The 16,782-nt window shown below is 42.7% G+C and overlaps 3 protein-coding genes and 2 long non-coding RNA genes across 7 annotated transcripts; 3 read left to right on the forward strand and 2 right to left on the reverse strand.

The window, feature by feature from the left end:
* Positions 1 to 412: 412 nt before the first annotated feature.
* LOC135339608 (uncharacterized) lies at positions 413 to 4,297 on the reverse strand. Its single transcript, XM_064535756.1, has 2 exons — positions 3,232 to 4,297; positions 413 to 480 (listed from the first exon to the last, which is right to left on the reverse strand). Exons 1-2 carry the CDS (start codon positions 4,169 to 4,171, stop codon positions 428 to 430), a joined length of 993 nt encoding a protein of 330 aa, XP_064391826.1. The 5' UTR covers positions 4,172 to 4,297; the 3' UTR covers positions 413 to 427.
* LOC135339607 (uncharacterized) lies at positions 493 to 2,588 on the forward strand. The gene is made up of 2 exons (XM_064535754.1): positions 493 to 820; positions 967 to 2,588. Exons 1-2 carry the CDS (start codon positions 518 to 520, stop codon positions 2,518 to 2,520), a joined length of 1,857 nt encoding a protein of 618 aa, XP_064391824.1. The 5' UTR covers positions 493 to 517; the 3' UTR covers positions 2,521 to 2,588.
* Positions 4,298 to 8,181: 3,884 nt separating the features above from the next.
* LOC135339437 (uncharacterized) lies at positions 8,182 to 8,973 on the forward strand. Its single transcript, XR_010396000.1, has 3 exons — positions 8,182 to 8,444; positions 8,515 to 8,606; positions 8,662 to 8,973. It is a non-coding gene; the product is annotated as an uncharacterized LOC135339437 (long non-coding RNA).
* Positions 8,974 to 8,991: 18 nt separating this feature from the next.
* On the forward strand, positions 8,992 to 9,683 carry LOC135339438 (uncharacterized). Its single transcript, XR_010396001.1, has 2 exons — positions 8,992 to 9,248; positions 9,298 to 9,683. It is a non-coding gene; the product is annotated as an uncharacterized LOC135339438 (long non-coding RNA).
* Positions 9,684 to 12,573: 2,890 nt separating this feature from the next.
* On the reverse strand, positions 12,574 to 16,492 carry LOC135340555 (uncharacterized). 3 transcript variants are annotated; one of them, XM_064536911.1, is made up of 10 exons: positions 16,313 to 16,492; positions 15,870 to 16,182; positions 15,585 to 15,778; positions 15,332 to 15,489; positions 14,945 to 15,235; positions 14,673 to 14,871; positions 14,240 to 14,578; positions 13,731 to 14,126; positions 13,411 to 13,615; positions 12,574 to 13,297 (listed from the first exon to the last, which is right to left on the reverse strand). In XM_064536911.1, the coding sequence occupies exons 2-10, from the start codon at positions 16,099 to 16,101 to the stop codon at positions 12,741 to 12,743; spliced, it is 2,571 nt and encodes an 856-aa protein (XP_064392981.1). In that variant the 5' UTR covers positions 16,102 to 16,182; positions 16,313 to 16,492; the 3' UTR covers positions 12,574 to 12,740. The 3 variants fall into 3 exon arrangements, with proteins under 3 accessions (XP_064392981.1, XP_064392982.1, XP_064392983.1); XM_064536912.1 differs by having other exon boundaries at positions 13,731 to 14,123; positions 15,870 to 16,492; XM_064536913.1 differs by having other exon boundaries at positions 12,574 to 13,273; positions 15,870 to 16,492.
* Between the last annotated feature and the right edge of the window lie 290 nt (positions 16,493 to 16,782).

The raw sequence follows: 16,782 nt of genomic DNA on the forward strand, positions 1-16,782 counted from the left end.
TTGTTGATATTGGTACATTTTGCTGTGGGCCAGCTTTAGATTCAGCGGTAATAAAATTATAATGACTCATCTCTGCAGATATACAGCTGCAAGACTGTGAAGAGTGCTAAAGTATAAATCAATGTGCATGGACTTACATGGGCCTCCTCTTCAGCCGGCATTGACAGCAGGCTGAAATGCAGCTCACATTGGCCGATAATGAAAAACCAGGCTGACAGCTCATCAACTATATACTCAGTGGTAGATCTAGCTTGGGGCAGCATATACAGCACAAGTGTTGGAATAGAACTAGTGGTTCTTATAAGATGACACTATAGTGTCACGCACACACACACACGCATTTCTATATGAGTGCGAATTAAAATGAATTAAAGTGTTGGCAATGAAAATTATCTGACGTAACTCTGACCCGTATAGAGCTATTTCATCACGTGATCCATTTCATCCATCCGCCCACGCATGGTGTACTGTTCAACACAGGCAGGTGTAGCAAATACGGCATTTAGCTATCGTGCAGATGCAGCATCTATCTTCATACGCTGCAACTCTGGGATTGGAGGCTATAAAGCGATACAAAGAGAAAATAGCAGTGATTGGTGGTCTAGATCCATTTTCAGCAGCCCTTGGAAAGCCAGTAGATCATGTTCCACCACTAGAGGCAAGTGATATTGTCTCTTACTTGATCCTGCAGACTAGTTTCATCACATCTAAACAATTCAAAGCCAGAAAATCGCTTGAAGCATACAATCAGTTTGTTTGTGGATGGGTCAAGGATGTCAGTACCTGGACAGTGTGTGGATCATACCTCACAGTTGGCCGTGTAAGTGCATAGATAATGAGATGCATGTACTGATTATGACACTGATGAAGTAGTATGCAATGCTTGAATTCACTTGCTCATGTAGCTTACATGTAGATACGTATGTACTATATGGACAGTAAACAAATCTTTTCTATAAATTATAGGTTCGACATTCTCAGCGCTTAAACGATACTCCTTTGGCATGTTGGATCATACTTGATTTGACAGGTGCTGTGTCTTGTGCTCACTGTAATTGTATGGCTGGCCTTGGAGAGGTTTGTACGCATATAGCGGCAGTACTGTTTTATCTGGAAGCTGCTTACAGGATTAAAGGAAAGGAAACGTGTACGCAAACCAAGTGTGAATGGCTTTTGCCATCTTTTTTGAAGAAGATAGAATACAAACCCGTCAGGCACATTGACTTCACTTCTACAAATAGTAAAAAAAGAAAATTGGACGAAATGATCGATTCCTCCTCTACTTCTAAACAGCAACAATCTGATAATCATCCTGCTACTAGCACAGAGCAAAAGGTATACACAAATATCCCTGATGAAAAGGAAATGAGTGATTTTTTTGAGAGCTTAAATCATTGCGGTACAATACCAGTAGTACTCTCATTGGTTCCTAATTATTCGGACAAATTTGTAAAATGTAATGAACTTCCTAGGCCTCTTCAGTTGCTTCATGATCCTAAATTCATGACTCTAGAATATCAAGAGCTCCTTAACGAATGTGCATCACTTAAGATACTTTTAACTAAGAATCAAGCAGAAAAGGTTGAAATCGAAACCAGGAATCAGGCTAAGTCTAATCTTTGGTTTAAATTTCGAGCTGGAAGGGTGACTGCGTCAAAAATGAAAGCTGTTTGTCACACCGATGCCTTAAACCCTTCCCAGAGCTTAGTAAAACGTGTTTGTTATCCCGAGGCTTTTTGTTTCAAAAGCAAGCAAACTACCTGGGGTTGCAAACACGAAAAACCAGCAAGAGATCGATATTTTGCAAAATCTACTCAAGTGCATGCTGAGTTTGAAGTACGAGACAACGGTTTATTCATTAGTAATGAATGGCCATATATCGGTGCCTCACCAGATGGTATAATCAATTGCACATGCTGTGGAACAGGTGTATTAGAGGTTAAATGCCCTTACTCTCATCAAGGTGAACGTATTTCTGAATGTGCTGCCAGTGACAAGAATTTTTGTCTCAAATATTCTTCCGATAATACTCTTTATCTTGACCAGAAGCACGAATATTATTATCAGGTGCAAACACAGCTGTTTGTATTGGATGTAGACTACTGTGATTTTTGTGTGTGCACATTTACAGCTGATGAAGAATCTGATCTTTACATTGAAAGGATAGTTAAAAATAGGAAGTTCTGGGACGATTGTATTCTTAGAGCTGGACTATTTTTCCGAACATGTATTCTTCCTGAATTATTAGGCAAGTGGTACACAAGAGCAAGAAAAGCTAGCGATAATCTGAGTGTCGTAAACCCCGACATAGGTTCCGACATAGCTACTATCTATGGCTCTGATCAAAGCGGTCCTTCCAGTTCTACTGACATTTACTGTAACTGTCGTGCCCCAGCCGACGGTAAAATGATTGGGTGTGACAATGAAAATTGTAAAATTGAATGGTTCCACACTAAATGTCTCAATTTGAAAACGATACCTAAAGGCAAGTGGTACTGTTCAGCTTGCAAGAAGCCATAACAACACTAACTATAATAGCTAAACCTATAATTGATGAGTATCGTTATACATATATACCATTGCTGTATTCACGACTATAATTATTATGTTGATAATATTTTCAATGAAAAGGTACAACAGAATCACAAACATTATTAAGAGCACAACATATTCTAACAATCCTGTCAATAAGAGGAACTTCCTCACCAGTTCTTTTAATTATAAAATGAATGGGTAGTGTACTTTGTAAAATAGAATACTTTTGTCGAACATTTCCTATCACACGTTCAACATGTATTCGAACATTAGCGATCGCCCTTGTTTCTTCTATTTCGGTTGCTGATAATTGACTTTTTCCTTTAGTGAAAGCTGGGATGTGTAATCTAGCGTGCATTAGTCCAACTGAATCAGAAATGTCGAATCCTCGATCCGCTAAAACGACATCTCCAGGCAGTAAATTGTCGAGAATGCCACAATGCTCAGTGAGATACTTGTCACTTGTACGACCACCCCAAGTTTCAGAGACGTACGAAACAGACCCCTGTGGTGTAATTCCTAATAAAACTTTCACAGTGTTGTGATGTTTGTATGAAGACCAAGTGCTCGCTCTTGCTTCTAGGTTAGAAGGTCTTTCGCAAAAAACTTCAAAACAATCAAGAATCACAGCCACCTTTTTTCCAAAAGCAAGTTCAAAACATTCCGGCATTGTTTTTTGAAGGCTTTCCCGATCAGGCCACACAATCAACTTGTTGAGTCGAATATCCATTGTGATTAACCATTTCAATAATAATCGAGACACAGTTGCAGTAGAAACATCAAATCGAAACGCAATATCCTGATTCGGACAATTCAAACGAATTTTCATCATCACAAGCACAAACTGTTGGAAAGAAGAAAGTTTTTGGCATGTGTCTAAACAGGTTTGTGATGCTGTAACATGATCAAAAACTGCTTTCAATACTCTGGCATTGGGCAATCCTGTATAGAACCGGACATCATCGTCTTTCTGAAGAGATCTTATACAAAAGGGTGGCAATACTTCGCTAAGCCTCTTAGACATATCTTCAATAATGCTACGGCAATCGGTTAACTTCTTCCTTAAATCAACAACACTGGATGATTCTTCTGTTTGTGTATATGCACACGCACTGTTCTCATCTACAGGTACACTCGCACTCGCACGGTTCTCATCACTGTCTATTAGTATAGGTACACTCGCACTCGCTTGGTTCTCATCATTGTCCACAGGTACAATCGCACTCCCATCTACAGGTAAACTCGCACTCGCGCTCGCATCATCATCAACAGCATCAGAGTAAATCGGTAGTAAGCTGCTGCTCCTTTTTTTGGCTCTCTCCCATCTTGAGACATCAGCAATCATTTGTTTCTCATGGCCAAGGTGTAAGGAAGGCAGCCAGTCAGGATTATTCTTATCAAAAAGATAGGCGGGCTTCCCAGAAATGAAATGTCTTGAACAAATTCGATCGTTCACCAATATCTTATTGGTGAGACCTTCTCGTGAAATGGCAGCCAGAAATCCGTTTCTCCTTTTTTTACTGAGCTCTTTCTCAACAGCACTCCTGCCATTTATTATAGCAGGAATTCTATAGAAGGATACTTCTTTATCTCGCCCAGAGCGCTTCGAGCAGCCTATCACTACGCACAAAACCATGACTGTGATTTATAGTATCTATGGTGAGCCCCACCCTTCTTTTTGGCTGTGATATTATGAATATCTGTACACCAACATGGCTGACTAGGCATTTTTCACGTGACTGTGACGTCACATGAAATAGCTCTATAGAGTGCGAATTCCAGACACACCCACAGTGCCACACCCATAATGCTCTTCATTTCCTATTTTTTAGGCATTTCGGATTTTCGGATTTGTGGCACATGTGCATGGGCATCAGATGGCCAGATTTGACCAAGCAGAAGGCCGCAGAGGTCCCCAGAGCTGTGGTCCTTTATGCTGGCTGGGGCAGCGGCTATGAGAGCCTCCCTGAGTGAGGAGAGAGCTGGGCAGGTCAGCAAGAAGTGCGAGGGTGATTCTACACCTAGATTGCAAAGTTTGCAGGTTGCATCTCCCGGTGCAGCGTTGGTTGATCTGTATCTAAATCTTGAGGCGTTAAGTTCTAGGCCATCACAGCCGGTGAGAAGCCTGATCCTGAAGTTAGAGGGGCCGTGCAGAGATCTGTCTTTCAGGGAGCATGACCACAGCTGGGAGGGCTTCCCAAGATGGGCAGGCAGGGATGAGATATTGAGGTGTGAGCAGGAGTCTACCAGATTTACATGCTGTTTGATGAGCATTGACTTTTTCGCAGCTGCTTTGAAGGAGTCTTTGCTTTTTCCATTCAGAACCATGTTAGAAATTGGAGGGTATGAGTGAGTAGAAGCTAGAGACGCCCATGTCTTGAGTACCCCAGTGAGAGTGTTTAGAAGCAGTCTTTCCATCAGGACTTTTTTGGGGAGGTCTTCTGTTGACATACAAGCTATAGAGTTAATAAAGCAGAGCTGCCTGCAGTCTACCATGGAGGAAATCCCCATTGATCTAATAAGGCTCGACAGTGCAAGTGAGGGGACATCTGGTCGGGAGACCCTGAATCGTACGCAGTATTTTCCTGTGGGATCTTTCCAGCATTGTTAGTTCAGTTTTTGTGAGTGACCAAAACTCTGACCCGTATAGAGTAACTGGGAGGCAGAGAGAAGAGTATAATTTGTGGGATGTGATGGGGTGGAGGCAGCCAAATCTTGCTCCAATCGAGTTCAAGGCAAAGAAGGCACTCCTCCCTGCAGAGCAACGATTGGATATTTTTGCCAGGCCAGATGTAGTTACCAGGCGCAAGATTCCTAGGTGAGAGTAGCTGTCTGCCTCTTGTATAGTTTCACGGCATACAAAAAAGGAGCGGGAGAGACGGCCAGACGAGCGGGATTTTGACAACTCCCCAAAGATTAAAACTGCAGATTTTGAAGAATTGATTTCATAACGCCAGGCACTAGCATAGTCTGAAACGATGTCAAGTAGAGATTGCAGCTTGACAGGAGTATCCGCAATGAGAGAAAGATCGTCTGCGTACATGAGGGACGGGCAGTGAACAGAGCCGACCATAGCACCAAGGCAGCATTCATCTAGTTGGACCAGAAGTGCATCCACGTAAACCGAGTAGAGCAGTGGGGACAGGATTGCACCTTGGCGGACACCCTGTTTAATACTAAAGACACGAGACCTTTTACCCTTCAAAAGGAAGCAGGAGGAGGAGCGAGAGTACCAGTCGACCAGAAGGTGCCAGATTCTCGGATGAATGTTCTTTTCATGTAGTTTGACAAACAGGCCCTCATGCCAGACAGTATCGAAGGCCTTCTTGACATCTAGGAAAGCTACAAACGCCTTCTTCCCTAGGTCACGGAGAGATTGGACAGATTCTTGGAACACAAATGCAGTGTGTATCGAGCTATACCCTACTCTGAAGCCCCCCTGGAGATGGTTGAGGGAAATGCCATCTGCTGACAACTTGTCTAATATTAGTTTTTCTAATAGTTTCCCGACGTTGGATAAGAGAGAGATTCCTCTATAGTTCGATGGGTTCCTAAGGTCCTTGTCGGCTCCTTTTGGGATCGCCGTGACTAATCCCAGGGTGAACATCTCTGGGATATAGCAGCAGGCGAGGATCGCATTAAAAATCTTGCAGAGCTCTAGTTGGGCAATGGGACCAGTAAAACATGGATGTTCAGGATCAATGTCATCAGGGCCTGGGGCCTTTTCTCTCTTCAGTGACTTTATTGCCCTAGCTATGTCCTGTGGTGTGAACACAATTGTCACCACCATGGGAGGATTCAAGTAGGGCACGGAAATTACCCATCACACTATCGCTCTGACTAGCCGCTAGCTAAAACCTAGCCTCAATCCTAGTCTGGGGGCCAGACCTCTTTCTCAGAGGGGGGAGGGGGAAGAGAGAAAGAGGTCTGGAGACTCTTGCAGCACTTCCGTGTGCTCTTGGAATGCTAATCCTAGCTCTCTTGATTTTGCCCCCGAGCTATTAGGTCTGGCCCCCACTCTACCTCGATCCCAGCATAGATTGAAGAGTACGGTGGCCCTGAGCGCTACTCTAGTTGGTAGTTCATACTTGATAGTTCAAACGCGTAGTTGATAGTTCGCAGTTACTACTTGATAGTTCAAATGCGTAGTTGGTAGTTCGCAGTTGCTACTTGATAGTTCAAACACGTAGTTGGTAGTTGGGAGTTGGCAGTTGGTAGTTGGCAGTTGGTAGTTGGTAGTTGGTAGTTGGTAGTTGGTAGTTGGCAGTTGGGAGTTGGGAGTTGGCAGTTCGTAACCTTTAAACTTTGCAACAATAATTAGCCTGCTTTTAAATTATGATACTGGCACCGATATCTAGCTGGCCTAAGACGGCAATGGCAATATTAATCTTATATGTACACATCTAGGTATAGGGAGATCATTTCAAGTCTAATCCTCATGTACCTATATTCCCAGATCCCAGCAGGGGGGGGGATTATAGAAACAGGTTTTGCATGGCACTTTTAGATTCTATTGAGGCTATAATAGTATTTAAAGTTATGGTTAAAAGATTAGAGGCAGTGCAAAGATCTATATACAACATTTGCTAACTGCAAAGTTTAAAGGTAACGAACTACCAACTGCCAACTGCGAACTACCAACTGCCAACTGCGAACTACCAACTGCCAACTGTCAACTGCCAACTGCCAACTGCCAACTCCCAACTGCCAACTGCCAACTGCCAACTTGCCAACTGCCAACTACCAACTGCCAACTGCCAACTCCCAACTGCCAACTGCCAACTGCCAACTACCAACTGCCAACTACCAACTGGAGTAGCACTCAGGGCCACCGTAGAAGAGTACTCTTCAATCTATGATCCCAGCGAGGAGGCGACCTAGCGTTCAATTAGAGACGGATCGGCCTGGGATCGAGGCTAGCTAAAACCCTGCAAAAAATTACTACAGTGCATGTGATTAGAATGCTAATGGTAACATCGTCATGTCTTTAATGCCTAGTCAGTTGAATATGAATGCAGCTTTTGTCTTTCTTTGGTTTCAGCTTGGAATAGGTAAGAAAATTGATCATCTATAGTGATGTGTTGGCTGTTGTATAGGTGTATTCAGATAGATAGTCTCACAGAGTCTGACATTTCACATCAGTTCTCTGAATTGGGACTTCATAATTATAATTATTATATCTATAATATTTTAGGGGTAGCTGATCTTATCTGCATGGATGGCTGCTATGGTAGTAATGACACTGCCATCTTCACTTGTACTGTGAATGACGAAACCAGCACTGGTGGAACAGTGTGGAGTGGAACTGCATTAAACTGTCCAAACAACAACCCGCTCTTCAATAATAGAATATATCTGCCTCATTATGACTTTAATTTACAAGCTTATGGTACTTGCAATGGTGTCAGGATATTATCAGAGAGTGTTGGAGTCAATGGCTCATTGTATAGCTCAAATCTAACTATAACAGCTATTACTCCTGACATGAATGGTCAGACTATAGTTTGTTCACTCTCAGGGATTTCTATTGTGGGTATTAAAACACTGAAAATTGGAGGTATGCTTGTTTGACTATACTGATACAACTAATGCACTGTCTATAATTATTGCAGCATTACCAGAGTCACCACTAAGTATATCTGTCTCTTTCCTTATACCTTTCAAAACATTCGCTGTGAGTTGGTGTCCTCCATTGAATGTAACTGGTGGGATTGACGGATTCCTAGTCAACACATCAAATGGCTGTGGGCAGTGCACCAATATTGGAGTAGTGGGTGCTGGCACAACAGAGGTATTGTGCTCCGACTGGTTGGTCCTAGGACAGATTTGCAACATTTCTATTCGAACCATTACCACTGATTGTCACTTTCACAGTGTGAACCCAGCCCGTATTTCTGTTTTCTTAGAGTGTAAGTTGTATACACATGCATGCACAAATCCAAGTTCTCATTCAGTGCGTGCCTATCCTTGCCACTACAGATCCCACAGCACCAGCGATCACTAACATTACAAGAATGTACAACCTGAATGGATTTTTAAGAGGTTTTACAATAGCTCTATCTCACCCCTCAGTAAGTTATGTATAGTTTTACAGTTGCTTGAATATTGTGTATATATTTTCCACAGAATATGCCTACGGACAAGAATGGATTTACTTTAACTTATGTTATTGTCATTGCACACTCTGTTGAGACAGAGCCAATGGAAACTTTGTTAGACTGCTCTGGGAGAACGGAGTGTGTGCAGAGCTTTGAAGTAGAGCAATTAATGTTTGGAGAGTACAAAGTTGGTGTTGGCACCATGACTCCTGTTGGGAAAACTGTCCAACACAATATTGTTTCATTGGGTAAAGTCATCATGTATAATGTACAATGAAAGTTTACTCAAGCAGCACCTAATATGTTTACTACCAAACTCTTATAATTATGCATGCACTTTTTCAGGTACTAGGAATAACTTTGTGAATGTTACTGTGGATGTACATCAACGATACACAGTAATAAACTGTCTATTTTTCTCGCTTGAAAATTCCCTTATTTCTTGCCATGTGAGGTATGGACCGGAGTGTGGCAATTTATCATCTAGTAAGGGAGTATCAGCAAGCAAGGAGTCTGACGATGTCACAATTCTTTTGTTCAATGCTTACTCGCAATGTTTCGTGGTCACAGCTACTAATGGATCATATGTTGTTGAAGTTCATGGTCGTACCAGTGGTGAGTCCTTTGTGTGTACATGCATACAAAGTCAACAATTGCTTTTCAGGATACGCATCAGCAGATTCAACCCAGTTCCTCAACATTATCGCCATAGTGAGTGCCGGGACTGCAGTGTCTATGATATCTATAGCAGTGGTAGTCTTTGGGTGTTGCTTGGTTGCATGTTACATAAAAGTCCGAAAAAGTTCCACAAAGGAGGAACACAATGTTGTAGAGAACGATCCAACTTATGAAGAGATATCAGCTGTTAGGATGAGGCCTAGGGCTAGGGGCAGCATCAGCATTGAACCGAATGAAGCATACCACCGAGTGTCAGTCCAATTTCAAGCACATACTTAGTTCATGACTATTTAATTAAAAAACAGGTTGTCACTATCGAGTCAAGTGTGTATATATACATGACATTTTCTATGTAGATTCAGATTCAGTGTGTCTGTAGGCATGTACCATTAATTTTTTACCACAAAGCTCTGTGTGTGTGTGCATGTGTGTGTGTGTGTGTGTGTGTGTGTGTGTGTGTGTGTGTGTGTGTGTGTGGGTGTGTGTGTGTGGGTGTGTGTGTGTGTGTGTGTGGGTGTGTGTGTGTGGGTGGGTGGGTGGGTGATTAAGGTGGGTGACTCTAAAGCTTATATAACGGGTATATTTGCTTGCTATAGCCAATGTAATATGCCTAGAAATGTACTCTTGAATACTGAAATTACACGAGGCAACAAAATATGAACCGATTGCTGTAAAGGCTCTGAGCAGAACAGGAATATTGATGCTTAACAATAACAAGAGGGTGGGTCACAAGAGGGAGGGGTGTGAAAGCACTAATGAGCCACCATGTAGCTTCCTATCAGCCAATGTTTGCGCAAATGAAATTAGTGGTCATTTTACTATGCCCACTACTCAGAAAAATCTGACCCGGATTCAATCCGGATTCAACCCAGATTAGGTGTCGTGTAAACGAGGCTTATAGATTCAGAACCAGCCAAGTCTACAGTAATAGCACATGTGCGTATATACCTTGCAGTTTGTACGACAAAAAAACACAAATGTCAATTCGGGGAATGATTGTGTTCTTTGACTGACTATAGTGCTGATAGATGGTAACTAGGAAGGTCATAATGCTCCTAGAGTCTGGGATCTTCACCATCACCATGTCCTCCACGTCCAACATCTCTGGAATGCCCGCTTCCCTGATAGGGGTGGGAAAGCATCAACGATAATTATGAATATAGTCATGTGATATAGACCTATAGGAAAATCCAACTCAGGCTATGAGTCCTTCAAAATCTATCATTTTGTCCTTTACAAAAGAACACAGTGTATTTGTACCCACATCAATTAATATTCTAAGCACATCATATAGATTGTGACGAGCTATAAGGTGGCCGTAACAAAATTAATATTGTGAATTTATAGGTCCACATACTCAGTGTAACTTAGCTATATCATTTTTTTGTGGCTTATCCTTTTGCCACCCGAATGTGGTGTCAATGGTGGGAGTGACCACACAGGAGGGTCCTACGTGCCTCCTACTAGAGTTCGTCCCTCACGGGCGTCTAGACAACTTCCTCCTCAGTCTCAAGGACAGGCCAGTTCTGGAGTGGTACATTCGTCATTTCAAGACTACCAGTAAAATACCCTACCACAAACAGATGTCAGCTGACCTAATGGGAGTGCTACTGCAGGTTGCCGAGGGAATGGTGAGCGAGATAGTACTGCATGAGCTGGTCGGTTATTGATGTCTTTTTTTTATCTGCAGACGTTCCTGACTGACTATGCATTGATTCATTCATCGTGACCTTTCCACTAGAACAGTTCTTATTGGAGACAGACTCAACGTCCAAGTATCAGATCCAGGTAAGTTGTAGTTACGGTGTTCATCTAATTCTTAAATTGTCAGCCGGAATGCATTAATATTACCCCTTTCCTGCCAATTAATCTCTCCAGTCTCCATACAGGCATGTTTAGCTATAGTTATAAACCTAAACCTATTCGTCTACTGACTGATAATTCATGCAATAGTTCCCACCCCCTACAGGCATGATCCACGAAGGATACTACTATGTTGTGACGGAGAGGGAACACTACCTACAGGACATTGCCCCAGAGTGTCTCTGGGAGAAACGATACTCTATTTGGAGCGATGTCTGGTCTTACGGCATCCTCGCCTACAAAGTGATTACCATGGAGACAGTACCGTTCCCAGATGCCACCGCAGGGGCGGATCCAGGATTTAAGAAAGGGGGGTTCTTATAGTACTTCTTGTCTGCGCAAAGCGCGGGCAACAGGGGCGTAGCCAGGATTTGAGAGAGGGGGGTGCTTGATGAACGAATTACCAGTGGGGGTGGGGCACTCCCCCAGAAAATTTTTGTTGTTACATGCTCTGAGATTGATTCTAACGCAATCTGGCTAAAGAAATGAGGGTACTGCTGCTTTGAGGGTACTGAAGATGTCCTATAAAATGCATTGTTTTGAGTTGTGACAATTAAATCATGCAGCTGCTAACCAGGTTCTGCTTGTGAATTAGCAGGACAAGGTAGCAAGCCACTTGCAGTTGCAGTGCTGCTCTGTGAACTGGGCTCAACGGAAAAATACTCATGATGATGATGGTGATAGCTGCTGAACATTAACAGTCTGCAACTCTTGGGGGAGGACCTTGGTCTGCTCAGCACGTGGCTTTGCGCATGTGCACTGACTGGAATGAATATTTGGAGGTGGAGCTAGATAGTTAGAGGTGGAGTTTTGAGTTGATCGTGCAATTATAGAGCTCTAGTACTCTCGATCTCATATCAGCTAGCTAGCTTAGCTAGTTAGTAAAAGGAACTTGTAGAGCAGAGTCTGAGGCTAGAGGGGGGTGCTGGAGCACCCTCTGCACCCCTCTGGCTACGCCACTGGGCAAGAATTTCACCCGGTGTCATAGGAATGAATGACTCCCCTAAATAATGACTCCCGGTCACTCCTACCTAGGCACCAGTGACTCCCGGTCACTCACGCCTAGGAATAAATGACTCCCCCGGTCACTGACTCCTAGTCACGAATGACTCCCCCCTGGAAAAAATGACTCCCCCGAAATTTATATATGAACACTGATCCATAGAGCTAAAGAGACTTCAGGGGCTATACTAAGTACATGCATCCTCAAAACCTGTCACAGTGTGACTATACAATCAAGCTCAAGACTGTTATCAGGACTGCATGCATGCTATCTGTGAGAGACCTGTTTAATACATAGTATGACTATAATTACAGCTGTTCCTTATATACTGTAAACTGGTTCAGTTTAGCTATTAGTACCTATAGTACTTATACTACATTGTACACTCTGTTCACATTTTCACACGTCTCACGGTCACTGTAAAGCAAAACTTATAATACAACAACATCCATCAAAATAACAAATAGATCTACAGTGCATGAAAAACAAACAAAACAACAGTGCAAATTAACAGTGTATAAACAAAAACAGCTAGTGGAAGATAACGAAATGCTAAAAAAATTCTATCTAGATCTACAAGTAGGACAAAACCAATCTCCAAGTGGAGATACTTTAATACGAACACATTTATAATGATACCACACAGTACATGTGTCGCACTGGACCATTTCATCATAACAGTCAGGGCGGAGACAAGGGCAGTATATCGTAATTACTATGCTGGAAAATCTTTCTGGTCTCTTGCGGCTACTAACATCTTTTGACTTTGGAAATCTTCTGAGTTTCTCATTTTCAAAGCAACGCACAAGATGTGGCCTCATTTTGTCTTCATTTAGGGTGATGGTATCCAGATTGTCTCCTTGCAATGCGTGGTATGCAGCGGCAATTGCAAACAAACCACAGTTGTTACTGCCACTGCTCTGCTGTTGAATGGAGGCCACAGATAGTAACAGCCCATTGTGCGCTATTAAAGGCTTATACATCTGTGCGATTTGCAGCTCAGCACTTGGCTCCAGGTCTTTCCCATATTGGAAGCAGCTATCAAAGAGGAAAAGTTCCCCCTTGATGAGTGCTGTCGCAATCCAGTGATGCCTCTCTGTTACAAAGAATATCTGCACGGCTGTATAGGATATATATGATATAATTATTATACGGTACGGCCAAGGATGAGGATGAGGTATAATTATACCAATACTATAATAATACTACTATTAATTTAAGTAGAAATTATACCTGTGGCTTCACTACTAGTGACTGCAGGAAAGGACATCTTCTGAACCAGAAGAGTAGAATAACAGCCTTCAATATTTGGAAATTGCATTCGCATCAGTTTGTGCGCAGCATACATATGACGGTCAGAAAGCATCCCGCTCTCAGCAAGAACTACATCCTTGTCTCCCGTCCTCAGGTCCAAATCCTTCACCCAGTAACTTGAATTCTGTCGAATGTGCACACAATAATTATAATGAACGGTTTATAGTGTGCATGCACATAATTATTAATAATAATTGTAATTAACGATAGCTCCTGTTAACAAGTATATAACTATATACCTTTCTTGTTACAGATTGAGTAGTCCTTTGCTTCTTCAAAGGTGGCTCCATAGAGGATGCAGTCTTAACCTGAGAGAAGGGGGCGTCTCGCTTGCGAGAGGAGTGAGCATCTGGCTTGTGAGAGGAGGGGACGTCTGGCTTGTGAGAGGAGGGAGCGGCTGGCTTGTGAGAGGAGGGGACGTCTGGCTTGTGAGAGGAGGGGACGTCTGGCTTGTGAGAGGAGGGAGCGGCTGGCTTGTGAGAGGAGGGGACGTCTGGCTTGTGAGAGGAGGGAGCGGCTGGCTTGTGAGAGGAGGGGACGTCTGGCTTGTGAGAGGAGGGAGCGGCTGGCTTGTGAGAGGAGGGGGCGTCTGGCTTGTGAGAAGAGGGAAAATCACAATTTTTTTCCCACAGCTTCTAAAAATGGAGTGTATAATTATAAAGAAACATGAAACATTAAATTAATATCGTAAAGAGAAATGTAATGTAATTATAATTAGCTTCAAAATCTAGAGACACATGCATTATACCTTGCTTGGGTCTTTCATAGGAGTACTCGTCAAAGAAGGGTTAAACTGATCGAGAGATTCATCGTGATGGTTGTCTGATAATTCGGAAGGATCCGAGAGAGAACTATGTTGATCAAAGATAGGTTTTTCGGAGTCTGAGCCATGGTAATGCTTTAACCGCTGTTGGTTAACAGCCTTTTTTAAGGTCTTTCCAGTCTTAGGGTTGGCAATCTTAAAGACTCCCTTGTCCAAGCACTCCACCACCGTGTATGGGCCTAACCACCGAGGCTTCAGCTTGTCTCCCTTCTTACATTCCCTGGCTGAATTCCTCAGCCAGACCAAAGTCCCAGTCTTAAACACCTATATAATTAGAAAAATGACATGGCTATGACATTAAACGAGTAATGAAAATAGCCATGCTACGCTCATACAATGATAATTATAGCCTGCTCACCCTCTTGTCTGCATGCTTCCGATCATAGTACATCTTGTCCTTTTCTTGGGCATTGTCAATGTTCTTCTTGGCTTTGCTGTGGATATCATCCTTTAACTTTGTAACAGCTCGAGCATGGGTCATAATGGCACTAATGTCCCAGCTCTGCTCAAGTTCACCCTCGCTGCCTAACTCCAGTTGAATAGGGAGTACAGGTTTCCTGCATGTGGAATGTTATAACAATAATGCATGCATGCCAGATTATCATGTAATTATAATTATGAACAACTCACCGACAGAACATCAACTCGAAAGGTGAATACTTCGTTGCCTTTTGCTTACTCGTCCTATAAGCAAAGAGAATAGCGGGCAAGTGGTAGTCCCAGTCGGTCTGTGAGTCATTCACATATTTGAGTAGTGCTGTTTGAAGTGTTTGATTGAAACGTTCAGTTAGCCCGTTGGTTTGTGGGTGGTAAGCTGAAGTGACCCTGTGCTCTGTTCCAGTGAATCGAAAAAGCTCTGTGTTGACCTGATTAACAAACTCACGGCCTTGGTCCGATATCAGCACCTCACAAAACCCAAACCTGCGTGCATGTATAACCATAATCATTAAATACGTGTTATTATAATTATGTGTAGAGATGCATGTGATTACAATTTCACACACATGCATAGCTTACCGACAAAACAAGTTGTACAGGAACATTGCCACTCCAAATGCAGTTTTGTCAGGGAGTGGGGCTGCTTCAGCCCATTTGCTAAAATAATCGACCAATGTTACCACATATTTGCTGCCATTGGGTGTAATCGGCAAAGGTCCTATCAAGTCTATGCCAACCTATAAAGTGAATTACATAATTGTAATTAATATATGATTGTGCTCAAAACAAATAATTATTATGCAATGCCATAAAAATTATAGTATACATATACCTGATGCCAGACTTTGGGTTGTACAGATATCGGATGGAGTTTGGCATTTGTCTTTACAAATGCTGGGTTCATTCTCTGGCACTGGCTGCAGTTCTTTACATACTCTCGAATCTCCTCCACCATCGACTTCCAGTAGAATCTAGAACATATCTTGTCTATAGTTCTATCTCTTCCAAAGTGGCCACCAGCTGTTCCTGCATGCATGCGTATAATAGATTACAAGCATACATACATGCTCTATTACCTACTATTATCATTTTACCAAAGCCATAATAATTATTATACCTGCATGGCAATCTTCGAGGATTCTTGATTTCTCCTCATTGCTGCGCACACATATCCTCCAGTCAGCTGCATCAGCAGCTTTGGTGTGCTTCTTGTAATAGAGGCTACCATTTTCAAACTTAAAGTTCTGCCTGCATTTTCTTCTAAAGTTTGCCTTCTCTGTTTTGCTGTTAATAGTAGGAGGGTATTCTCCTTTTCGTAAATAGTTTTCAATCTCTTGTAAATTCTCCATTTCTTGCTGCCTTCTTCAAATAACATGACTGTGAACGATCACTGGTTTTATACCATAGATCTAGCTGTCACTTGCTGTCAACTACAGGATAGAACAATTAACCTTGCAACTCTGCTCTTCACACATTTATAGGTCTACATTCCAGCTGTCACTTGCTGTCTACTACAGGATGAACACTTGTTTCATTGCTACCTTGCATGCTACTACTAACCTTGCTCTTCATCCTGCATGGCTCTTCATTCTCTACTATATGTCTATGAGGAGTGCATGAATGTACTCTTGCTACTATATACTTACATTGATGGCAACATTGGCGGAACAAACATGCGCATAGGGGAGTCATTTATTCCTGGGGGAGTCACCCACACCTTAGGCAGGAATGACCGGGGAGTCATTCATTCCTCTGACACCGGTGTCATAAAATTTTGGGCCCCCCCATGTTTAGGCCCCCCCCGGGCCTAGAATTTTAAAATTTTGGGCCCCCCGGGCCTAGAATGTTAACAGTTTACGCCCCCCAGGGGGCCTAAACTGTTAACATTCTAGGCCCCCCACTGTGAGATTAGGCCCCCCTCTTTTCTGCAGGAACAAAAAGCGCTTACGGACTTACTATGACTTCTGGCTATTAGCTGACTTATCTATGCTGCATGATACTAATGGACAAAGCAAAGGGAGTGCTATGAC

This window comes from Halichondria panicea, chromosome 8 (assembly GCF_963675165.1).
Source record: "Halichondria panicea chromosome 8, odHalPani1.1, whole genome shotgun sequence".
In the NCBI taxonomy this organism is placed as follows: Eukaryota; Metazoa; Porifera; class Demospongiae; order Suberitida; family Halichondriidae; genus Halichondria; species Halichondria panicea.

Excerpts from the sequence above, each read along its gene's own strand:
- LOC135340555 (XM_064536911.1), bottom strand. The coding sequence starts at position 16,101 with ATGGAGAATTTACAAGAGATTGAAAACTATTTACGAAAAGGAGAATAC. Across the intron at positions 15,236-15,331 it reads CTGTACAACTTGTTTTGTCG|GTTTGGGTTTTGTGAGGTGC; the intron begins GTAAGCTATGCA and ends ACATGCACGCAG. Across the intron at positions 14,579-14,672 it reads GGAAGCATGCAGACAAGAGG|GTGTTTAAGACTGGGACTTT; the intron begins GTGAGCAGGCTA and ends CTAATTATATAG.
- LOC135339608 (XM_064535756.1), bottom strand. The coding sequence starts at position 4,171 with ATGGTTTTGTGCGTAGTGATAGGCTGCTCGAAGCGCTCTGGGCGAGAT. Across the intron at positions 481-3,231 it reads CAACAAGTTGATTGTGTGGC|CTGTGTTGAACAGTACACCA; the intron begins CTGATCGGGAAA and ends TGCTACACCTGC.
- LOC135339607 (XM_064535754.1), top strand. The coding sequence starts at position 518 with ATGCAGCATCTATCTTCATACGCTGCAACTCTGGGATTGGAGGCTATA. Across the intron at positions 821-966 it reads CATACCTCACAGTTGGCCGT|GTTCGACATTCTCAGCGCTT; the intron begins GTAAGTGCATAG and ends TATAAATTATAG.